Here is a 25,830-nt window from a genome sequence, read left to right on the forward strand (position 1 = left end):
ACACTTGGTAGTTAATAGAGAATTCAGGCATCCCTGTATTCAATACAATCTGCTTAAGTACGACTGCCGTACATTTGGGAAAAAGCAGTGACATTTTCAGCAGTTGGCTATCTTATGTAGACTCCTGATAAGGTTGATAATCTTAAATCCACAGGAAAGAATCCAGTCTTTTAGTGCGTGACCTGTTTGATAGAGGCGTCCCCCGCCCTGTATATTCAATTACTTGCTGTAGAATAGAACCGCATGCACCATGTATAGTTCCTTCAGTGCTTGAACATTATGTTCCTCAGGTGGCACAAGTGACTTTGAAGTACTTGTCAGCAACTGGCTTTCTTGTAACAGTACTGTAACCATTCAGTTCACAGTGACATTTTACTTCTGAAGCCCTTGTTCAGAATATTAAAAAGGGCACATAGGAGACTTCATCCTTTTGCTTCAAGGCCTGTGATTCTGTAAAGCTAGCCCCTCGACTCAGGAGAGAGTCACTGGCCTCAGTGCATGTTTAAAACCTGTTTTCAATTTGGTTCAGTGGTGTTAAGTTGGTCAATAAATACCACTATTGAGTCTTATCATGGGGGGTATGATTCCCCTTTGTGCTTTATCACAAACAGTGAGCTGGATTGATTGAACTGAACTATTTCACCAGGACATCTGAGATCACTCAGACCACTTTCTTTGTGAGTGCATCATGGTGCTTTTCTATATCTCAAAAAAAAAAAAAAAAAAAAAAGAAAAAAGAAAAAGGACTGATGTCTCTTAGATGCAAAGTTGAGAAGGGAGGTGTTGAAGTTTGCTAGACTCCACCTGGATTTGCAAAATATTTGTAAATTATAAATGATAGGTTAAGGCCCTGGGTTCTTCTTGTTCTTCATAGCAATGATAGCTTATTATGTCCAAAACTGGTGCCCAAGGGCATGGAACAAGATCTACTGGCGTTTGCCAAAAGTGGTCCTTCATGTTGACTGTTCAGACACTCTAAATGCCCGATGTCCTACCTTGGTCTTTGGTCTGAAGACAGAGTGAGCAGAGCAGAGGGTGACGTCGTGAAACCCTGTAAGGGATGATCACTGGGGACCTGCAGCACTCTCTGCCTGGCTTTAGTGTGTGAGGACTTGGAGCCCCTTCAGATCTGTCCTTTAGGACTTTTTACAAATTGAGGCAACTATATTGTGTCATTTTTCTTTGAGAAGCAATAAGAAGGAGTTGAATTTTGGGTTCAGAACCCAGGTTTTCTCAATCTCAGCACATTGACATTTTGGGGGGGATAATTCTTTGGAGAAGATGTCCTGTGCATCATGGGATGTTAGGCTGCATCCCTGGCCTCTACCGCTAGATGTTAGTAGCGCCCCCTAGGTTGTGACAACCAAAATACTTCCAGCAGTGCCAAATGTCTCTTTGCCGGGTGGTGGTTAGGGGGTGCAACTGCCCCTGGTTGAGAACCAGTGAGATAGACCTTGACTATAGGAGATTATCTTGTGGTCACAAGAAAGCCTGTTTGAGAGTACTCAGCTTCTCTGGGTTGTCCTTGGGCCTTTCAGACCTTTGAGTTTCCTGGAGAATAGATTTTTATTTTTAGTTTTTTAGAGATGGAGTCTCACTATGTTGCCCAGGTATGATCACAGGCATGATCCCACTACCCATCAGCATGGGAGTATTGGCCTGTTACATTTCTAACCTAGGCCAGCTTACCCCTCCTAAGGCAACTTGCTGGTCCCTCACTCCCAGGAGGTCACTACATTGATGCTGAACTTATTGTGGATGCCCGATCAACACAGCACACCATAACCCAGAACTCCTGGGCTCAAGTGGTCCTCCTGCCTCAACCTCACGGGCAGCTGGGACTACAGGTGTGCACCACCATGCCAAGTGGGAATAGATTTTTTGATGTGGATGAACTAATGATGAAAAAGAAAAAAGTGAGAGAGAGTAGTATATAAATACATTCATTCCCTCCTCTCTTCCTTTCTCTCCTCTGCATCTCTGTAAGTTTTCCAGAAGGGGAGAGATGGGGTTTGGAGGAGGAGAAAACTAGCTGAACTGAAAAAGCTGCAGCTAGGAAGCCCATGCCTGCAGACTGAACTGAGGAGCCTGAGGCTTGTAGAACTTCAGATGATCCTGATATTCAAGTTCAGGCATCAGCAATTTACCGCAGGCAGAGTAGAAGACAGTATCTGGAGGCAAACTGGGCATCTGCCAGGACCCTTGACAAAATTGCAACGTTGGCAAAGCCGTTCTGCCACCACGTGTCTTTGTGAAGCCTCTCCACACCCTGTCTCACTTTCCTTGCCCTCCAGACACTCAGTTGCCTCATGCTGGCTGCTGGCTGCTCAGGGCCCACCTCATGCATGCTGAGCCATCAGCTTCCATGTCACCTGCCCCCATTTCAACGCTCCTTTCCTGAATGCTGATTTCAGCTATTTTGAGGGTTGAGAGGAGAGATTCACATACTTCACATTAGGGGGAAAAGAGTCAGCAGGTTTAACCTGTTCAGGGAATATTTCTACTCTTAAAAGAGAAAGTTGTGGCCGGGCACGGTGGCTCAAGCCTGTAATCCCAGCACTTTGGGAGGCCGAGATGGGCGGATCACGAGGTCAGGAGATCGAGACCATCCTGGCTAACACGGTGAAACCCCATCTCTACTAAGAAATACAAAAAATAGCTGGGCGAGGTGGCAGCGCCTGTAGTCCCAGCTACTCGGGAGGCTGAGGCCGGAGAATGGCGTGAACCCGGGAGGCGGAGCTTGCAGTGAGCTGAGATCCGGCCACTGCACTCCAGCCTGGGCTACAGAGCGAGACTCCGTCTCAAAAAAAAAAAAAAAAAAAAAAAGAAGAGAAAGTTGTTACCCCTCTTTTAGAAGATATTTTGGAACAAAGGGCTTTTTTTATGGCTTATCTAATTTCCCTGAAATGAGCATTATGGTTGCATGTTTTCTAGCTGCCATCTCCCCACTCTTCAATGACACCTATGAGTTCCATAAACAGAAGCTGTACTTCACAGGGGACTCCACACAAGGTGACTTGTGAATTTCCCATAAGATCCAAGTTGCTTAGCCTGACATATAAAGCCCTTTACAGCAATTTACCTTACTAACCTCTTCTCCACGTATTTGCTCAAGTAATGGTGGAAAAGATGAATACAGACCCTGGCCCCAACCCATCCCCAACCCCCACAATGCATAGAATCCACTGAGGGATACATACAATAAATCAGACAAAAGAAATACGGTGTCCACATTAACCAGGTTAGGTACAGGGGGCTTGGGAGCACCTGGTACACGGAACTAACCCAGAGGCTAGTTCCAGGCTGGTCCAGGGAGGACACCTCATGTCTCCACTCTCTCTGGCCCCCACAGGCCCACGCCAGGCATGCTCTGTCATGCCTCTGACTTTGTACATAACAGTCCCTCTGTTTAGAGTGCCCTGTCATTATCTGTCTGAAAAACGCTTAATATCCTTTGTGATCCAGCTTAACTGTTACCTCCAGGAGACTTTCTCAGAGTGCATCTGGCCCTCCCTTCCTTTTCTCTGTCCCCTCTTCCTACTGCTAAACTGTGTCCTTTCCTTTGAGTTAAGTCCTTACACAACACCTCTGTGATATATATGAGATAGATATGTGATATATATCCCACTGATTGGTAATGTGTGTTTAGGTGTCAGTCTTCTTCAGCAACTTCCTTCAAAACCGAGGCAATCAAGTATGTCTTTTTAACTCCAATCTTGTGGCATAGAGCCTGGCACTTGAAGTGCTTAGTAAATGTCACTGAATGAATAAACCCATTCAAACTAGAATCTGGAAAATATTATAGCAGGATGTCTCCTTTATTCCTTTGTGTATTAGGTTATGAGATATATACACAGAAGAGTCCATAAAACATATATGTCCAGTGTAAAATGAAAGCCCACATAACCACAGCCTGGGTCAAGGAATAGCCACCTCTATCCTTAACTCACCAGTGGGTGTCCTCTCCTTGAATTGAGTGTGTCACTAAGATGAAGATTCAACATCCTGCATTTGACCTGAAGTTATTGGGGTCTTTTTCCAAGCAAGCACTCATCTTGAACCTTAGCACTGATGTCCTAGATATCAAATATTTGACTGAAGGCCAAGCAATTCAGTCAAACATCACTTGACAGACATGGTCTGAAATCTAGCTGCAGGAAGCGACTCGCTCCACTGGATAGTATCTTGCAAAAGATCTTGAGCATCTTCCTTTCCCTTACATATTGAGGTTGCAGGCTTATTTGAACTCTGTCCCATTTGAGGGAAAATCAACTAAAGCACGGGCCTTGCTGGGATCATCTGCTAATAGTTAGTGTGTGTGGAGATCAGTCTATTTGTTGGTGGCTGTTAATAAAGATCAATTAAAATCTTGCCACGTCATTAAGAAGGGGTGTACTCTGTTTTGAGTGGAAATCAACCATCTGCCTCGCTGTGTTCGGTCAGAACACAGCCTTTGGAAAGGCCATAGTTACAGGATGCATGGCAACTACTGCTATGATGGTGAGGCTTAGAGCTGGTGGGGCTCTCTGCATGGGCCTCAACTGGTCCTGCAGCTGGGCTCACACAGCTCTCTCTTCCTTCCTCTGCTGCCCTCAACAATCAAGGGCCAGCGGGTGGGTGGGCCGGCCTTCCTTCCTTTCCTTTCTTTCCTTCCTTCCTTCCTTCCCTCCTTCCCTCCCTCCCTTCTTTCCTTATCTTCTCCTTCCTTTCTTACTTCCTTCTCTCCCTCATTTCCTCCCTCTCTTCCTTATCTCTGCACATATACAACAATCATGACTTTTTCAATAGATATTTCTTGAATGCAGCTGGAATTTTCTTCTTGAAAACAAAGTTAGCTAGCTACTTTCAGGAACTTAACTCTAGAATCCCCTTTGATTCCACTTTCCTTTCTCACTCCTCCCCGCCTCCATCCTGTGCGTGTGTGTGTGTGTGTGTGTCATGAATCCATGATCACTACATTTAATTTAATTCACATTTTAAATTCCTTTATAACAAACCTGGCTTCTTTTTCTCATCTTCACTGACATTTCTGACACTTCAGCTTTTCTAGTTTCTTTATACGTAGTCCCTGAAATCTTTTTGTTTGCTTGATTGTTTAAAGCGGATAACAACATCACTCTCTATCCTCCGCTTCAAGGAGTTTAATTCATGCACCAACTATTTTCTGAGCACCTACATTGTATGAGACACAGATTGAGGTGTTGGAGACACTGCAGTGAACAAGGAAAATGTGGTCCCTGCTCTCACAGAGCTGGCATTCTAAAGGATTTTTATATTCTAGAACAGAGCTATCTAATTCAGTAGCCACTAGCAACATGCAGCTATTTAAATTAAAATCTCAGTTAATTAAAAAGAGAAATATTAAAAATTTAGTTTCTCATTTATACTAGCCACATTTCAAGCACTCAGTAGCCATATGTGATGAGCAGCTATGGTATTGGACAACATAGATCTAGATGAGTACCATCACAATAGATTCTGTACAGGGCTGTTCTGAAGAATTTCCAGACTTACCACCATTCTGGGAGCCTAAGAGATCCCTGCAGCCACACTGTGAGATGATTTATGATGACACCAGATTACAGTTACTTCATATATAATCTTTCCTTCGAAACATGTAGGTTATGTCTAGGATGCGTGGAGCTGATGGGTTTATTTTTATTTTGGGTGTCCTGTTTTTACTTACAGGATGGTTAAATTAGTGTGGTGGAATAGTATGGAGAAGTACTCACTTCTCTTCCTATATTTCAAGCAGGTACTGGCTCAGGACCCCCCACCCCAGGGAACAGAAGGTGGCAGCACAGAATCCAGAAATAGCCCTTGAGTTTCTCTGGCTGCTTTTTCCAAATGTACAAGCTCTCAGGGACCTTAGAGGGTTTTCAGAAGGGGCAACAGAAAGGAGGATTTGGGGAATAGATAAAAATGTCTTGGCAGAAGCAGGGCTGGAGGAGAGAAAAGAGAAATGTGAGTCTGCATATACATGTGAGAGTGTATGAGAATGAACGCTATTCCAAGGTTGGAATATTCCAAGGTTATATCAAGAGTTCACCTTTGTGGAAGGTGATGAATGATGCTTCTCTAGCATCACAAGCCATTGCCAATTTCAAAAGGAGAGCCTCCTTTGAGATGGAGAATTCTCTAGCCATTTGGGGAGGTTCCTCTTCAGGATCTAGTTACTCTTCTCTGTTACACAAAGTCTCCAATTCCATCCTTTTGGGGCTAGATATCATTAGCTTCATCTGACCTTTTATACTACTAGGGTTCCAGTCTTTAACTCTCTTAAAACTCTGGCTAAGTTACTCCCACCATACTTCTTTCTGTCATCCTCTATTCCTACAATGCCAGCTCCTCCAGCCACCCACCTTCCCCTGGGCTATTGTCCTCATGTGATGCTAGGCTTTCTGCCCCCTGAGCTCTTATCGCTGTTCCCTTTTTCTCCTTTTCCCCTGAGTCTTCTGGAACCCAATTATCACTGAATACAAACTCCTCTGCTTTCTTGTACCTTTTTATTTATTTATTTTTTTGAGACAGGGTTTTGCTCTGTTGCCCAGGCTGGAGTGCAGTGGCACAATAATATGTCACTGGAGTTTTGAACTCCTGACCTGAAATGGTCCTCCTGCCTCAGCCTCCCAAAATGCATGGGCCACTGCATCTGGCCTTCTTTCTCATGTTTTTATGAGTCCACTTCCCCATTTTCTTGACTTAATTAAAATCCATCTTGGAGGAAGACACCACCTCTCTGTAACCTTTTCAAGTAGAGGTTGCACATTTTCTACATTGTGGTTCCCAGAGGTAATGTCTGCATTTTTATTGATACTCTTTGTCTTTTCAAAACTACTGTTTTTCACTCTTGTGCAAAAAGCCCTTTCTTTTTTAAGTTTCAGATCATCTTGATCAAAGTCTTCCCGTTCACACCTTCTGTCATTATTGTAAACAACTTCAATATCTGTATTGATAAACACAGAAGAATCTAGCTTCAAGATACTTGACCTCAACTTCAGCATGTTCTAGAACCCATCCTTGTAGCTACCCCTGGACCTTATCGTTATTCGAAACTGCTTCACCTCTTAATTCTGAACACCAATTTGCTATTCCCTGACCACATCGTATCATCACAGCCTTCAGGATCTTTAGTCAATGTAATTGCTTCTCAGGCTAGAAGTCTAGTCCTTTGATTATTCCTTTTTCCTCTGGGGTTTTCACCAACTTTACACCTCCTTTTCCCTTCATCTCAGACCTCACAATGTATAACTTCAAGAACCCTTGCAAATATCTTTAATAGCCCTAGTCCCTGTTCTCTCTGCCATGTGGGCACAGCAAAGCCTCAATCTTGGATTAATCCAGCCATTTGTCTTTCCTGTACTATATCCGGGTGCAGAGTCGTGACTGGGAAAACATACAACTTATCTATGCAAAGAGGTGGCCCAGAGCACTCCTGTGATATGTACCAAGTCAGTGACATCTGCCATTTTCCTAGTGGTGATTACACTTAGAGCTCTACTACATTGTGCTTTTTCTGTCCCTCCTGCCCTGCTGATACATATACAGCACTTCTCTCCCTCTTCCCTAGTAAATGCTTTGTCCTGCTGCTCATTTACTCTTACATCACTGTAATTGGTTTTTGCACTTGCCACTGAAATAAAAATCCCTGGGCAAAAATCACCAGTGACTTCCTGAAGGACTAACTAAATGGACTTCTGTAAATATCCACCCAGTTGGACTTTTCTCTTGCATTTGACACTGTTTGACCACTCAGTATTCCACTCTGGACTTCTCTTCTCTCTCTACTTGTGCCCTCTGGTAAGCTCACCCATCATGGCATTAACCATCATGGTGGTTATATAGTTGATCCCTAAATCTCTATCTCCAGTCCAGCTTCTACTGAGCTCCAGAGTTCTATGTGCAAAATAGCCTTCTTCATGGTTTTCCTGGAATTCCCATAGAAACCTCAAACTCAATTCAATCTTGATGGAAAAAATCCCCATACCCCCATAGTTCCTTGTCCCAGATTCTCTATCTCAGTGAATGACATCACCCTTTAGACTAAGCCAGAAACCTTGGTGTAATCTCCAGCTCCTTTGTTTTAAATCCTCATCCGCTTTTCCCACTATCACCCTCTGCACCATCTGATTTCTTCTCAGGTTCTTTTGATTGTTCCTTCCTAAAATTTCATCCTGCCTGTTTCCTCCATTCCAGCTGCTGCTGCATTAGAAATTTCCTCTCACCTCTCACCTCCTACCTCAACCCCTCTTATGGACCTTCCACATTTTTGCTTGGGAGCTCTGATGAAAACATACATCTTGATCATGGTACTATTCTGAGCATGGAGTATAAGTCCTCCAGGATCTGTACCCCGTCTCTCTCCTCAGACCCTTCTGTCCTACTTCCTGTCTCTTGCCTGTTACTCTACCATCAGCCGTACTAAACTATCCATTGCTTCTGGAACTTTTTTTTTTTTTTTTTTTTTTTGAGACGGAGTCTCGCTCTGTCGCCCAGGCTGGAGTGCAGTGGCGCGATCTCGGCTCACTGCAAGCTCCGCCTCCTGGGTTTACGCCATTCTCCTGCCTCAGCCTCCTGAGTAGCTGGGACTACAGGCGCCCGCTACCGCGCCCGGCTAATTTTTTGTATTTTTAGTAGAGACGGGGTTTCACCGTGGTCTCGATCTCCTGACCTTGTGATCCGCCCGCCTCGGCCTTCCAAAGTGCTGGGATTACAGGCGTGAGCCACCGCGCCCGGCCTCTGGAACTTTTTATACTAATTCGCAGTTTGGAAGGCCATTCTCCCCTCCTTACACCTCCTGCTCTCATCTGCCTGAAACATCAGCTCATATTGCGTGGCTCACCTCAACCCTCCCTTTCTCTGCAAGGTCTCATCTCCCACCCCAGGTAGAACTGACTACATTCTTTGGCTCCATCTCTACACATGTATTGTCAGCGTCAGCTGGCCTTTCCTGGAATGTAAGCTTCTTGAAGACAATGCCTCTGTCACAGGCATCTCTGTGCTCTGGTTTCCAGCTCATAGTACAAACAAAATAAATATTCATTGACTGAAGAAAGAATTCAAAGTGGAGTCCAACCTGTGAGAAAATGCTAATTAAATGTTATGACAATAGAACAAGTGTTGATCAAAACAGCGTCCGGAATCATCACAAAGGCCTGTCTGCAGATAGCTCTGTTATTAGTAAATCCGTGAAGCTTCAGTTTGTATTAGTAAACAAGTCAGGTGGGTATTCTCTATAACGTGAGCTGACTTTCAGGGACAGAAAATGAGGATGGTGTCTCATACTGGCTTGCTTCCTTAGCAATTTGTGAAAACAAAACCCAACAAAACAATTCTCCCTTTCCCAAAAGTTGGCACTGGCTCAAGTTTTCTTTTCCAAAATACTTTCTTTGGTCAAGCAACACTCCCCACGCTATAGCTGTTAGGCATTAGTGTGCTCTGAATCCATTAGAGAAGGTCAGTCCAGAATACTAAACAGATGCACAGCCCTGAGTCTTGAGAACTGGCGTTTCACAATTGCAATGCATAACAATAGTCATCTTTGTTCATGCTGCTCTAAGCTTCACCACAAGCAGGCGTACTTTAGAGACTGGCTCCTTGAGCTGTACTGATTTCCACATGGGAAGTGAGGAACAATTAATTTGAGGCAGAAAAATAATTCAGGAATGTGTTTTGGCTTTACATGCACACACATGACAAAAACAACACTTTAAATTCAGTCAGCATCACAGAGACAACATGGACACCAAAAGAGCAAGGATTTTTTTTTCATAGCAAACCTTTGTACTAAATATATACACATATAAATAAAGCAAAAACAAAACAAAAACCTTCGTACCCCAGACTACCTATTAATTTTAGATGGAAAAGCCCTAGGCAGTAAGAAAAAAAAACATAACCCAGGCATTAAGTAGATCGGATAGTTAATTTGGAGTGAATGGAAAGGGCTAGATAATATTAAGTTGTCATGGTAGAAAGTAAGTTTTGGACATTCTGCCTTCACATTACTATCTAAACTTGTAAAAATACTCAGAGAAGCAGAAAGGAGGACTAAATTTAGACCCTTACTTAATGCATTCAAGAGCATGATTCATTTTTCTCCTGCCCTGCTACAGCCTGGGGAATCTGAATATACAGCCAGCAGCACATGGATGCCCTGTAAATAAATGAAAGTTGCATTCATTCAGGGGCTGGAGAAAGCCAGAGACACCCCGTTTTCCCTGCCAACAAAGGTACACTTTTAGGTACCTCACACACCAGAATGCAGAACCAGATTTCTAAGCTGGCAAGAGTCCATCTAATTTTAGCTTTGCTCCGGCCTTGGCATGAAATGCTGCTGGGCTGGAAATGAATTCTGCTGTTCCTCTCTTCTAAGTGGCTTTTCCCCTCAAGCTCCAGTGGGATCCTGACCAGCTCTGAGAGGCCATGTCACATGGGTCACACAAATGAGACTACCCAAAAGGGTGTCATCATTTGGTAGCCATGCATTTAACAACCAGGAGCCCAAGTTGCTTCATGGCAGCCCTTAGGTTGGGTCTTGGAGAGCTAGGATTCTATATAGCAAACACGTGAGGACAATCTTGGGCTCTTTGAAAGAAACCAAACAAACCGAAAAGGAACCAACCACACAACAACAGCAAGTTGCATTCCCACGAATTAAATCAGGGCGGTAGACAAAGTTTCCGGGTAGAGCAGACAGTCACAGTCCCTTCCCCAGGTTCCTCATCGCCTGCTACCAATCACATTCTCTCACTCTCCTCCGCTGCCTAAACCCAAAGCAAACATTTCAGCCTCCACAGAGAACTGGGATGAAGGCTGAACTATCATTTGTGTAGAGTCCAACACAGCTTAGAGGCGAAAAGCACCTAAATTATGTTGTGACTTTACAGCGAGTCCATTTTCTTTCCTTTTGGTTTAGTTTTAAGCACATTTGGAAAGTAACCTTACAAGTTTCATTCCAGTATCTTAGGCTTTATTGATCTTATCGATCTTTGGTCTCTGTGTTTAGAACAAATAACAGAAGAAAAGGTGGAAGGCATATCAAAAACCTGTAGTAAGGTAACATTGCCTCCCAGAAGTGAGGGCATCAAAGCCGCCCTCTCTTCTGAGGTGTGTGATTGATGTTAAAAACCCACCCCAAGGGCCCTATTGTACATCCATATACGTCCAACCCAATTAAGAAAGAGCATTTTCCCAAACATGAAATGGGCTCGGCAATTCTGAAGTAAAAAACAAAAAGAGTTAGCTATGGAGCACGTGCATTCCGTTAGAAATGAGTCACTCTGCGAAGGTGTGTTTGAATGAGCAGCACTTCAGAAGGCCCACAAGGGGTACACCCACAGGATGGGACTGGCAGACCCTGGGCAGGGCTGTGGGTCCAGGCAGATATGAGATCCGATCAGCCTGAAAACATGCTTCACAAACCAACCTGGACACGACACAGGAAAGAGGCAAGACATCATAGGGCAGCATAAACGATTTGTGCCTTTCTCAAATAGCTCGGTAGTTGGGACTCCAGAGCAGTTCTGAATGACCAGGTAGGGCAGTCACCCAATCCCCACTGGGCCCATCCAGGGCCATAACATGAATATCAAATCATTTGGAGGACAGGAATATTCAATGACTTGGGCCAAATGTCATGACAGGTTTTGGGGGCAGCCTTCTATATCCATTTGAGAAAGGACAAATACTCGTTAGCACTAGACAGAAAACTGGCTGATTTAGCTTAGAACAGTGGCTACCATTGTAGCACGTTCAGAACATCGAAAAGGAAGGTGAGTGGTTGGGGAAGGGCATCGTGAAGGCTGCATCTATCCAAGGCTGGGTCAGTTATACATTGGGATTTGGAGTTGAAATTTATTCTCACACACGTAGAGCTCCGCAGATCTAATTAACAGGGTGGGAAATCTATTTTCATATTTCACTCACACAAAACACTTCTTCTCTGTCTCCAGGGGGTTTTCAAGTTCTAAACTACAATCAGCCCTTCTTTTAAAATGACAATAATAAATCCTCTTATTCAGCCAGATGGTGGTGTTTGTTGCACTAGGCTGGGTTCATAGTACAACATCAATAAATGGCCACTTGTAGAGGGACAGACAGAATCCCATTTATAATACACACCTACACCTCCCTCCTTCTCCCATCCCAAAATGGGGCATTGTCAAAACATCCTTGGGGGCTTAATCTCTTTCTGGAGCAGAAAGGAAAACTAAAAAAGGCAAAATAATATAACTAAGTGGAAAAACAACTTCTCAGGGGCAAATAGCACATTTAATCCCTGAGGAGAATGGTCATAGGTGGGTTTTGAAAAAGTGTTGTTTCGCCTTTATGGACCATTTGAAAGCAGGCTCTCAAAAGGATTTTTCCCAGTCCCTGGCAAGCTGTCTTGGTGAAGGCTGCACATTGTCAGCCAAAGGTATTACAACCAGGAGATGGAGTTAAAATTCTTCCTCAGTGAGTTGGCTAAGTCTCATGAAACAAGTATTTGTTCCAATTAGGTGTTCCAAAAAGTCTTGATTGCCTTAGATAACGCATTTTGAGAAGGAAAGTGTGTTTGTTCAAAATCCATCGTGGAAGAATAAATGACGTACCGGTGTGTTCTGTTGCCAGGGTACACATCCTCTTCACAGGCCTGGAGGACTCACACTCTTTGCTGCCTTGTCCCTGTTTTCCTGGTCTCAGTCCTACCCAGGATGGGCAGTGGGAGGGGGCATGCTAACTAGTCTCTGCTCCTGCTCTTAATAAGCTATACTACCTGGTTATGTAACCCTAATCCGTGTCCACAGTCCAGGGCTCAGATGGCTGGTCTGTCAGCAAAAAATGTCTGAAAAATGTTAATTCAACAATGTTGGAGGGATGTTATTTCCAGAACTAAACTCCTCAGGGGAAATGAGAAATTGTTGCTCCTGGGATTCAACTCCTCCACACTGAAAGATGTTTCTTTAATGATGCTTTCTTCCCAAAAAATTTCCCAATGCCTGGTGTGTCCTGACATTTGGTCCAAATAAAATCCTGGAACAGACTCCTAGGATACATCTATCTTCAAACTCCATACAAAAGGAGTGTTTATTACAGAGAATCAGCATCTATTAGGGCATGAAACCTTGGGGGCCTGCCGGCGTTCATTCCCCACGCTGAATCGTTTCATAATATAGATACTATTTTCTTTTTGGCATTTATAGCAAGCAACTCAGTTTATGACCTAAGGCGTTTTCCATACTTCCAGGCAATGAATACTAGCTTCCTATGAGTCTCAATAGCACATAATTTAAGACAGTGGGAAAGGGAGTTGGAGAATAGTTTCCAGTGCAAGAAAAATACCATGCAGATGTTTGCCCTTACTCTTGAATTCTGATGGTGAAATTGAGCATTGTTTATTTGTTCTGAAGTCCAACTCAAGAAATTTATTTTCTAAAGGCTGGGGCTGGTGGCTGGGGTAGAGGTGGGGAGGTAGTGACATAAAATATTCCTGATACTGAAATATTCAACACATGGCCCTGGGATTTTGAATCATAAAGTAATTTAGATCTTTTTAAGTGGTTCATTTTTTGATGAAATTTGGCATACCAGATGTCGATTTGTGTCACAGAACATGACATACGTAAGAAATACCCAAGAACTACTTTGCTAAAATTGTATATTCACCTTCTGTAATTTTTTTTCCTCCAAGATAGCAAGCTAGGAATCAGTCCTCTATCTTGAGCCATTTATTGAGAACAAACAAATGAACTTGGAAAAGACACAACCGAATTGAATTTAAATACCTGACTTTGGTGTATGAGAATCATAAACTTGCTTACGGTCTATCTGGTCCGCAAACACTTCCCCATAAATCATCCAATAGGGCATGTAGAAGATGTTCTTGGCCAGTTTCCATGATGGCTCCTCATTGGGAAAAAGGATGGCTTGCCTGGCAACTCCAAAGCTCATCAGCACCACCAGCATAATGATGACAAAGTACATCATGTCTATCATCTGGAAGGGTGGGGAAGCAGAGGGAGAAACAATAGAAAACCCATATGATTGAGTGTTCTTATAAATGCTGACAATGATGGGAACCTCTGGAGGAGGTCCACTTTCTAGACTGCTGGTAAGGGATGTTTAGACAGGCAGTTGTGTCCAGATAAGAAGATGCTTGGTCTATTGAAGCCAGTGTCCACAGAATTCTACCAGTGATTCAAAAAACGGTTTAAAAAGTACAACACAAATGAAGCCTCTTCATTTTTCATTGCTGTCTGTAGGACCGAGTCAAGGCTAGGCATAGGAGTCACATAAATGGAAGCTTAGGCCTCTATGTGAATCAGGTGCTTTTTCTCTACTCCTGGAGGAGGCCAGTGTCCTCTTTGGGTCTCTTTATTCTTAGAGAAATTGGAATTGGGATAGTTGAACTATTCCAAGAATGACTGCAATGTTGCAAACCTCCTTTCTAAGTTCTGAAAGGCTAATGAATAATTGGAAAGCTCAAAAAACAAAAGCAAAACAAAACAAAACAAACAAAAAAATAAACTGCTTATAAACAAAGCTAGGATAAACCAAATATCCATTATATTCTTACTCTTGTGACCCCACCCCACTGCATAGTATTCTACCACCAATCAGTCTCTCAGACAGAACTGCTGTTTGTATACTTCTCCTGCAGTGTACCCCATTGGCTATGGAGGGTGTTTTCTTGGGCATTAGAATCATGCACCCTAATGAGTCAGACCTGTACCTGCTGTAGAAATGATGGATTTTCATCTTGACATGTTTATAAAGTCCTCCAGGCTGCTCTCTAAAATAATGTTATCTCTTGTTCCTCTTTCTTCCTTGTTTCTTTCCATGATGTATGTTATTTGGGATCTGTTTCTTAAATGCCAAATTATTTTCCTTTTATCACTCAAAATATTAAAAAGATGAGGATGCAATAACTATAGATTTTTCCTGGCCAGAACCCATTACCTCCTTCTTTTATAAACAGTTTCTACCCAGTATGGCCACAAGGTAGGTGTGTTTTCCAGGCTGCATTAAATATGGTACTGGCCCCGGCAAGAGTGATAGAAGGCAGGGATGTGACCAAGACAGGCCAACCAGAATCCTTTTATTGGCTTTGCTTTGTTTTGTTTTTAACTAAAGCTGGGAGAAAGAAGTTCCTTTTGTCTCTGTAATGGGGTGAGTTCATTGTCTCTGACGCTGAGTCTTCTGCCAGTGAAACTGATCAGAGTAAATGAAGCCGATTTGCAAGAGAAAGAGAGCAAATCCTGACAGTGGTTGGGTCCCTGCTTGTAGCAGCCCCTAAGGCCAGTTTCATTATGCCCTTCAGTAAGTCAATATATCCCTTCTAGGCTTAAGCTAGTTGGAGATTGGTTTCTATCATTTGCATCAAAATATAGAATACAAAAGACTTTCTCTTAGATATTATACTTCCTGAAGGGATGCCCATCCACAAAAAAAGCCTAATGCTAATTTTATCAAGGATAATGGAGGCTTCAAATTAGTCTTACAATTTTATTTTTTAATTTTTATTTTATTATTATTATTTTTGAGATGGAGTCTTGCTCTGTCACCCAGGCTGGAGTGCAGTGGAACAATCTCGGCTCACTGCGACCTCTGCTTCCTGGGTTCAAGCAATTGTCTGCCTCAGCCTCCTGAATAGCTGGGATTATAGGCGTGCACCACCATGCCCGGCTAATTTTTTTTGTATTTTTAGTTGAGATGGGGTTTCACCATCTTGGCTAGGCTGACCTCGTGAGCCACTCGTCTCAGCCTCCCAAAGTGCTGGGATTACAGGCATGAGCCACTGTGCCTGGCCACAATTTTATTTTAAAAGAGTACATTCTATGGTGTCTGTTATCGGAATTTAAACATTATAGCTTTCCTTGTATGCATTAGGACACTGGGGTCTAAACTAGTTTCAAGGCAATTTCAAAATGCATCTCACAAGTATTGCATGACTTCAAAACCAAACAGGAATATCTTAAAATCTGACATCTATTCATATTTTAAAATTGTCTTTAAAGTTGTATGCTAATTAGTTTTATCTTATATAGTTTAGTGGTCTCAGAACTCTTTTAAAGTGAGCAAGCCAGCTGTGTCCAAACAGTTTTATAGGAAACATGGGTCTGTTTTTCATCCTCTCTCTCTTTCTCTTATTTTATAAAATTCTTTCATCATTTATTTACAAAAAATTCTATCAATGAAAAAGCACACATGGGTCCTTCATGTTGTGTTTATTTACATTGATTAAAAGATGGGTTGGGAGAGGAAGGTTTGTGCTCATGAGATTTAGAAGCTAGTTTGACCTAAGGAAACTCAGCCAGTAAATACAGAAACTGTTCTAATTTAATTTCTCAGGGTTGTTTTTGTTCAGATTGATTGTGCTGTCTATCCAGAGGGTCAAAACAATCAAAGAGAAGAAACATTCTTCCCAAACACTTAGCTTCATGTATTTCAAAGAAGTCTTAGCTTTCATACAAATACCAAAATCTGATAGAGTGGAGTGCAGAAATAGAGCATTATTAGTGGGAACTGGGGCTGGCCTCCTCTTTTTAAAGCTAAATTGTCCAGTTGGTTCAATATTAAGAGAGATGATTCTGTCCTAATCTTGTAAATATCTTTCTGTTGTGTTCTACAGAAGAGAGCATATAATATATATAATATATAATGTGTATATTATATATAATGTACTATATATAATATATACAATTATGTATTATATATAATATATACATTATATATTTTATACTCTTCTGTAGAACATACATAATATATACATGTTATATAATATATACATATCTACATTATATATAATATATACATATTATCTAGCTTATATACATTATATATAACATGTGCATATTGTATATTATATAATATAGATAATATACACATATGCATGTTATATATAATATGCATTATATAATATACATTATATAATACATTATATACAATATACATTATATAATACATTATATATAATGTATATATAATATATGATATATTTTTTATATATACTGTAGTGGTTAAACACATGTACTTTGGTGTCAGAATACCTGGGTTTTCATCTTGACTATGCTAGTAAAAATAGCTACATGGAAAAAAATCCACACAAAAAGAGTAAAAATAATTACAAAAACAAAATACAACCTTTCTTAAACATTAAAAAAAACAAAGGAAAGAAAGAGAAATATAGCTAGGTGTCCTTGAACAAGCTGCTTAATCTAGTTTTATTTGTAAACTAGGAATAATAATAACACATTTATTTTATGAAGATTAAATGAGTTGGCATGTGAAACAACGTGGTAAGTTCTTCATAAATGTTAACGTATTCTTATTATTAGAGTTGGAAGGAGGTCAGGCTGTGGAGTCAGAGAGAAATTTGAATCCTATTATTGTCCCTTGCTTAGTCTCTTATTCAATTGTTTATTAAATTATGAAACACAGATACGAAAACCTATTTCCGGGGGGTATGATGATGACATGTCTGACATGGTATCTGGCACACAGCAAATGATAGCTATTATTATTGTTTTTATTCTGCATTATGTAAGTGAGCTTAGTACTAGGCCTAGAGAATTCCATTGAGAAGTGGAATATGGAGGAAAGGAGTCAGGATTTTGTTCAGTGATTCTGGACCAGCAGCAGATCAGTGGGAGTCTTTCCGGATATGCAGGCTTTCGGTGCTGGGAGGCATTTGGTGTACTGGCTTCTTATATTATGCAAAGATTCATAGTACCAGTTTCAAAATGGACTCCTAACGATTGTGTGTCCAGGAATCTCATCAGCTGTCTGTCCCTAGGCCACAAGGCAGGGACTTACTTGCCTGTTTTGTGCTGAATGGGAACTCCCTAATGTGGAGAGGCTTTCGGTATAACACATCTGGGCACATTTTCTTAAGTTCCAGCCTGGTAGTCCATCTGGCTCATTGAAAAATTCTATAGGCATATTTTATGTACCTTCTGGATCAGTGCATCAATTATTGAACTTATCTTAAAAGCCTCTTGAAAGAGAAGCAAAGTCCCCAAATATACTCATTTTCTACTTATTCTTGACGGATAAATTAAGTCATTCATAAGTTAAAAGGTAGAGAAAATGCAGTGCATTCCTCTTGCACACTCCTGAGTAAGGTTTCATTCTAGTCAAAACTGGGATAATTATGCCATTATTAAGATGATAGACATGGATTTTAGAATAATCTCACTGCATTAGCATAACTTTAGTTATCCCAAATATATAAATGTTACCAAGGCTTTAAAGAGTAATATATTTGGCTTGTTTGGGTCTTTTCAGATTTTATTTGTTAAAATAAAATAAGGTAGCAATCAGAAAAAACAACCAATCTGAGTATGTAATCACAGAATGCAGTAATTCTCAACAGAGGCCAATTTCATTCCCTGGGGGACACGTGGAGATGTCTGGAGACATTTTTGTAGTCATAGCTGCGTGTGTGTGTGTGTGTGTGTGCACATGTGCATGCTACTGGCATCCACTGGGTAGATACTGCTAAATATCCTATGATACACAGGACAGCTTCCTAAAATAAGGAATTATCCAGCCCGCAATATCAGCAGTGTCAAGGTTGAGAAAACGTGGCCTAATTTTATAACTATTATAGTTCTTTGCCTTCATTGAGTCCACTTGAAAATACATTTGAGAATCTCATGAAAGCTTGTCCCCTCTGTCCAGAAAATTCACACACCCACACATTTTTATATATAAATTGCAGAGAGGGTCCACAGATTCTACCTCCTAAGCCCTATCCATAGACTCTAAATCTAGACTCTCTGCTTTTAGACAGGAATTTTCACCACAATCTCAAATTCATTGTTAAAGTGCAAAGAAGATGATATAACAGGCAGTATAATAGAGTAAGATACACATTTTTTTCCTAGTCAAAAAATCCCCAATTGAACTGGGGTTCTGTTTTGGGTAAGTAACTCAAGCTCATGAATTCGAGTTTTTTTCTCTCTAGAATGAGTTTGGTGATATTTGCCCTAAACAGTGCTGGTGTTATAAATACCATTTGTACAGTAGGGTTAAGAATATGGCATAATAATTATACTCACCAATTTTTCCTTTTTTTCATTGTATTTAGAAAACGCAGTTTGAACATAACGATAACAGATGTAATTTGTCAACCACCAGCTATGAGCCAGACACAGCTGGTCATTTAGTATGTATTATTTCTAATAATTACAACAATAACCCTATAAGATATGCATTTATTATACATCACTACTTTAGAAACAAGTAAATCAAATCTCAAAGGGGTTTAAATAAATTGCTCAATGTGTTATATCCAATTCATTTTGAATTCAAATTCTTCTGCTCTTAGCATGAGTTTGTCAGTGATTTTGTAGGAAAAGTCGTGGTTATTTAAGATTCATTTCAGTAGAGATACACATACACATACATACACAGAGCTGTTCCATAAATATTGAGTTAGCAATGATATATATAGTAAATCTTGAGTAATAATAATAAAGAACATCAGCCAGGCATAGTGACTCACACCTGTAATCCCAGCACTTTGGGAGGCTGAGGCAGGTAGAGCACTTGAGGTCAGGAGTTTGAGACCAGCCTGGCCAACCTAGTGAAACCTCGTTTCTAATAAAAACAAAAAATTAGCCTGGCATGGTGGCAGGTGACTGTAGTCCCAGCTTCTCGGGAGGTTGAGGCAGGAGAATTGCTAGAACCCGGGAGGCAGAGGTGGCACCACTGCATTCCAGCCTGGGTGATGGAGTGAAACACTGTCTTAAAAAGAACATCTATTAACTAATCGTTGGTTTCAATGGCTCAAGTGAAGTGAAAGATATTAGCAAAGAGGTTTTTCTTTATCTTTTTTTGAGAAAAAATATCTCACCACTGTCTTAAACTCTGGGCTCAGGTGACCCTCCCACCTCAGGCTCCCAGGTAGCTGGGATCACAGGCTCATGTCACCACACCCTGCTAATTTTTCTTTTCTTTTTCTTTTTTTTTGTTTTTGAGACAGAGTTTTGCTCTTCTTGCCCAGGCTGAAGTGCAATGGCATGATCTTGGCTCACTGCAACCTCCGCCTCCCGGGTTCAAGTGATTCTCCTGCCTCAGCCTCCCAAGTAGCTGGGATTACAGGCATATGCCACCATGCCCAGCTAATTTTGTATTTTTAGTAGAGATGGGGTTTCTTCATATTGATCAGGCTGGTCTCGAACTCCTACTCCTGACCTCAGGTGATCCTCCCGCCTCGGCCTCCCAAAGTGCTGGGATTACAGGCATGAGCCACGATGCCCAGCCCTAATTTTTCATTAGTTTTTGTATCATCAGGGTCTCACTGTGCTGCCTAAGCTGGTCTGAGAGTCCTGAGCTCAAGCGATCTGCTTGCCTTAGCATCCCACAGTGCTGGAATTGCAGGCATGACCCACCGTGTCTGACCAGGAAAAAGGTTTTTCAGTAAGAGGTGTTCGTCATGGTAGAACAGATGTACTTGGCTTTTCCACATATATCTTGTAAAGGTGAAGAAGGGGACACACTCAAAACTGGGAGAACTGATTAAAAGTACCCAGTTCTGGCTCCAGGCTCTTATTCTTCCTCTAGTGAGTTTTGAGAGGAAGCTTATTTACTGATGCACTCCCAGATGCACATGATGCTGTCCTCCTAGGGTTCAGTCTCTATGGAAAAAGTGTGGAAACTGGTGTGTGGTCAAGGACTGTTGGAACAAGTCCTCGGCCATTTGTAGGGCAGCATATTAGCTTGCTACCTGGGATTTTTTCTTCAACAATTTGATAAGTAGGAGCATCATTCCGGAACCTAGTTCTTAATAGACATCATTTTCCAGTAGTGTAACAAACACATGATGCATGATAGAACTTAATGTTCAGTTCAAACCCAACCCAACTCAGCTCAGCGCAAATAAATTATATTTTTCTTTCCTTTGTGTAGGGAAAGGAATTTTCTAGAACTTTATTTAAAAACACAGGATCTTTAAAAAAATCTGTTAAAAATTTGTAGTGGAGACCCATTCCTTCTCCAATACCCAGCTAAAATGTAACCTTTGTGTGCTTTTTCTGACCTATATTATCTTTTCTATGGTTTTGTTGTACTTTATACACATCTCTATTATGGCATTTTTCACATGGTATGGTAATTCCTCCCTCCCTCCCTCCCTCCCTCCCTCTCTCTCTTCCATCAGTTTTAATCTCATGGAAAGAACATCTTTGTATACCCAACTCCTAGTCCAGTGTCCAGCACAAAATAGATGATCTTTATATATTTTTCAGTAAATGAATGAGTGAGTGATGGATAAATTACCCAGTTTTGTATTAGATGTAGTCAAACCCCCAAACATTCAGAAGGAATTTATAAAATAAAACGCCTCCAGGGCCATCTCATTTAGACTTTGATAGCAGGCCCAAAATAACTATTTCCCTCTATCTTTTATCACCACTCCTCGTCTGAAAGCTTATAACATGGAATCAGAAGACCCTGCTTACCATTTTTCCAATCATCATTACATACGGGCCCAAATACTTGTTCACGCCGAAGATGTCTAGGAGACGGATGTACCAGTAAATGATGTTCACGCAGTAGATGACCCTCCCGTCACTCCTGAAGGGCTGGTCTTGGAGACGAAGGATCATTCCAACAGAGAACAGAAGGATGGCAATGAGGTCCGTGACATTCCAGTACTCCTGCAGCCACACCTTCACCTTCTGTAGCAACTTCCCTGGCTCTGACATCAGAATCTATAAGGCAGGAAGGAGAGCAGGGTTAGGTCTGGTTTCTGTCTATATTTTCAGCCCAGTTGGGAAGTACTTGATCTGTTGGCTGACGTTACTAGCTTGCTTTGTCTACCTATATCTACTTAAATACTTGCATGCTATAAAAGTCCAATTGAGCTAAGCTTAGGCGATTATTCAGCTGCAGTATTCCAAAGGCACATATAAGCAATAATTTTGATTCTTTGGGTGGTGGTAAAATTCTAAGACACACATAAGAGTTTTGCTATAAAATGATTCAATCCTAGTATGCTGCAAATCTCTGAAGTCTCCCTTTATCTCAGTAAACAGTGCCACCATATTGAGTTCCTCAGGCTGCTCACTTGGGAAGACTCCTCCATTTTTCTCTTTCACATCCCACATCCTCTGCACCAAGTCCTATCACCTCTATTTCTAAATGCAACCTAGCCAACTACTTCTCACCACCTCCACTGCTGCCACCCTATTCTAAGCTCCATCACATCTTGCAGATTGCAGCAGCCTTCTAACTGGTATCCCCATCATCCTCATTGCCCACTTACCCTCAACCCATTCTCTGAGCAGCACAAAGAATGATCTTTAAAAGCCTGGATCTTTAAAGATCTGGCTGGCGATTACCAAGTTATACGCATAGGTAAAAGCTCATCAAGCTGCACCTTAGGAGTTGTTCAGTTATACATAAATTATACCTCAATTTAAAAAAATTTTAGACAAATGAACAACAACAGAAACTAAAACAAATGATCATAATTGTATGCTTGAGCTTTCTGATGACGTCCATTACAAATAGTGAAAAATCCAAACTCTTCACAGTGGCCTCATTTCACATCCCACCATATTCTCTCTTATCCTCTACCCTGCAGCCATACTGGTCATCTCTTAAGCATAACAAGTTTATTCGATATTCAAGATGCTTGTACTTATTCCTTCTGTTCATCACTTTCTTCTCCCAGATCTATATTTGGCTCCTCTTCATCTTCAAGGTCTCCGATCAAATGTCCCCTTTTTAGGAAGGCCTTTTTTGACTACTTTAGCTGCAGCAGACTTCATGTCCCCAAGTCACTCTCCAATACATTACCCTATTTATTTTTTTGGAGTTTTTATCACTATATGAAGTTATCTTCTGTATGCTTGTATATGTATGTGTGTATGAGTATGTGTGTATGCCTGTCAATCAGTCATCTATGTATTCATCCATCCATCCATCCATCCATTTTTCTCTCTTTCCTATACTGAAACTCTGAGGGCAGACCCTTTGTACCCCAGGCCTGTTACATAATAGAAACTCAATACATATTTGTCAACAGACTGACTGTCGTGTAGGCACTAAGAGCAATTTCCAGTCCCTTGCATATCCTAACTCCTTTGTGGGACTCTTGCCTTACCTTAAACTTAGAGGGGGTACCACACATGGGTCTATGAAATGCACAGCTGGACAGCAGGAGTTGCACCCATCCTGCACCACAGACTGCCCCAGCATGTGAGAAGCCAGGGAACCCCACTTACTGAAGCTGCACCAGGGCCACCTTCCTCAATTGCTGGTGTTTGCCTCTGAGGATTCCATCTCTTCAAACCATGACCAACCCCTTTCCCCACCTCAGAACCTCTCAAAGGAGAGGAAAGATTGGAGGCTTGTGTGAATCCTCATGTCCACTATAATGATTTACCTAATTCTGAAATACTAAGGAAGACAGGTTTTAGTAAGTTAGGGCTGGGGCTTGGAAGGCGGAGCAGGGTACCAGGAGCTGCCTGGGAGCCCTATTTTTCATAGGCAGTGTCCTGCCCTAAGCCCTAGCCCAGGGTTTCTAAACTTCAGTGCACATCAGAATCACCTGGAGGGCTGGGTAAACTATCCATGCCAGGCCCTCAGTCTGGAGTTTCTGCTTCAGTAGGCTGGGGGTGGGGTGGAGGATTTACATTTCTGACAAGTTCCCGGCTCCTGCCTGGTGGCCCCAGTTTGAGAACCACTGTCCTAGTCACCAGCAATCTCTGCAGCTGGTGGTGTCCTGATGGCTTCTCACTCCCTGGCTGCATCTTAACGGAGCAAAAGTCCGTGTCTGTAGCTGGGAGAGGGGTTTGATGGGCAATGCCTTGAGGTTTTCCAACCCTTTGCTCACACTCTCCCAAAACTGCTAAACACAGAGGTTTGTAGGATAATTTTTAAACAGTGAAGCATTTTTTAGTAAAGTCCCAACATTAAAAAAAAGAGATGAGATGAGAGCAGAATAGTCCGGGGTGAAGCAGAAGTGGAAAGTCAAGTCCCCCTTCCCTCCTCCACCTCTCGAACCAGCCCTCAGGCACCTGTCTTAGAACCCTGGGAGCCTGAGGAGCATCGTGGGAGAGTAGAAAGAGCACTAAGTCTAGGGATGGATCCGTCAGGTTTCATACTCAGTTGTCCTTTCTAGCTGCGGGATACGGGGAAATGGCTTAAACCCCAAGTCTCAGTTCCCAGACCTGTGCAGTGGGATGTCATCATAGTCACGCCATCGACCTCATAGGGTTGTGGGGTCGGGGGAGGATCCAGATGAGATAACGTCTACCCACGCACACTGTAAACAGTGCCATGCTATTAAGGGATTACCGGGGCTTGCTTTAGTGACTCCAGGCAGAAGTATGTGGGCTGGGAATGGGGGCATCATGGGAAACCACAAAGCCTTCCTTGTGTATTCCTGGGAAGGCACCAAAGCATGCAAACTTTTCCACATTTCCAGGATCTTGCGTCTGAGCCCTGGAGGTCCTGCGTGCTGACTGTGAGGAGGCAGGAAGGGCACGGCCTGTGGGGTCCTCACCCCTTGGTCGTCAAGCAACTCTTCAGTGAGTTCAGGGGTTGGGGCGCCACCTCACTGGGCTGCAGAGGAAAAGGTCAGACTCGGAGGTGGTCACTGCCTCACTCCCCACAGGAAGCGAGGAGTCTTCGGTTGACCCCTTCCTGACCCCAGCCTCCAAAGCCCTGCCCGCCCTACTATCCTATGCCTCTTCAGGAGAAATGGATATCCAGGCCTCGAGGCTCCTGGCAGCTTGCCCATTTGGCTGCCTCTGCCAGAACAGTCCGTGGAGTACAGACTGCTCCCTGTCTTCTCCCAGTCTGGTCCCTGGAGAGACTCCAATCTCCCTGCTCGAGTCCTTCCCTTTTCTGCTTATCATGGGGAAGGAATATGCTTCTAGGCGTTAAATCGCTCGAGTGCCAGCTGGCACAGCACAGCCACAGGGCCCCAGCAGGAGCAGGCCTCAGTTCTCAGAGAGCTGCACAAAGACCAAAGCAAATTTATTACTGTTTTTCAGTTTACAAATGGGAAATCCACAACATTGGTCAAGAAGAAAAGTCACCATGAATGGGAAGACCGAAGTGTAGACGACTCGCTGGAACAAGGCAAAGCGTTCCTTTTTTTTTTTTTTTTCTCAATCCAGGCGCTTGTAAAATGGGACTAGCAGACCCACTCCCAGGTTCTCAGGATGGGGAGAGGGTAGTCGGAGTTAAAATATCCCCCAAATAGTTTAAAAACTCAAGAGAAGGGCTTAAGAGATAAGACATTTGGATCCCAGTACAACTGCGTCTAAGAGATACCGCATCTTTTCTCTGGAAGAGAACATTCTAGAGCTGAAACGCTTGCCTTTTAACCTGTCTTTGTAATGAAGGCAAGAGTGAAGTTGTGGATTTGCAGGAGTCCGTTTTTTCCTATGGTGCCCAGTATGTTTTCCCACCCGCTGTAGTACAGCAATTAGGGTTGTTCCTGAGCTCTTAAAGACTCAGTGGACTTGAATGGGAGCATTTCCTCCAGAAAGGGCCTGTCCTGCTTACTGTCATTTCAGGAAAGAGAAATCAGCACTACCTCCTAAACCTTTCTTCCCTAATGGCTTTCCCTGATGAAATAGGAGCTCGGGGTGAACATTGAGCGGGGCTGCAGAGCCCTCTTGTGGACTTTTGCTTGATCACATTCTTTTTAGCAGCTCTGAATCTGATGGGCCCCTGAGGTTGGCTCTGATTTCAAATAAACCACTTAGGGGTGGCATTTTGAGGGCTCCTTTTAGGCCATAGAAGTTGGGGGAGAAAAGAGGGGACGCTGCACCCACAACCCGAAGGACCTGCGTTCAGTCCGCCTTGGTGGTCCCTACCGCTGGC

The 25,830-nt window shown here is 42.5% G+C and overlaps 1 protein-coding gene and 1 long non-coding RNA gene across 34 annotated transcripts in view; one reads left to right on the forward strand and one right to left on the reverse strand.

Annotated features, from left to right (window-relative positions):
• The window catches only part of LOC135967469 (uncharacterized), a 130,050-nt gene that overhangs the window by 98,935 nt on the left and 5,285 nt on the right, over positions 1 to 25,830 (forward strand). For 2 of the 4 annotated variants that reach the window (XR_012424790.1, XR_012424792.1), the window contains exon 1: positions 21,485 to 21,623. The exons of the other annotated variants lie outside the window; for them this stretch is intronic. This is a non-coding gene — a long non-coding RNA (uncharacterized lncRNA). Of the gene's footprint in view, positions 1 to 21,484; positions 21,624 to 25,830 lie in introns of those variants that run through there. 4 annotated transcript variants of the gene reach the window in all.
• TRPM3 (transient receptor potential cation channel subfamily M member 3) overlaps positions 1 to 25,830 on the reverse strand; it is a 903,691-nt gene that overhangs the window by 44,290 nt on the left and 833,571 nt on the right. For all 30 annotated transcript variants that reach the window (XM_015437271.4, XM_015437270.4, XM_015437269.4 and 27 more), the window contains 2 exons: positions 21,447 to 21,698; positions 13,803 to 13,977 (listed from right to left, as the gene is read on the reverse strand). In XM_015437271.4, the coding sequence (XP_015292757.3) occupies positions 13,803 to 13,977; positions 21,447 to 21,698 (427 nt within the window). The remainder of the gene's footprint in view (positions 1 to 13,802; positions 13,978 to 21,446; positions 21,699 to 25,830) is intronic.

Source organism: Macaca fascicularis, chromosome 15 (genome assembly GCF_037993035.2).
Source record: "Macaca fascicularis isolate 582-1 chromosome 15, T2T-MFA8v1.1".
Classification (NCBI taxonomy): Eukaryota; Metazoa; Chordata; class Mammalia; order Primates; family Cercopithecidae; genus Macaca; species Macaca fascicularis.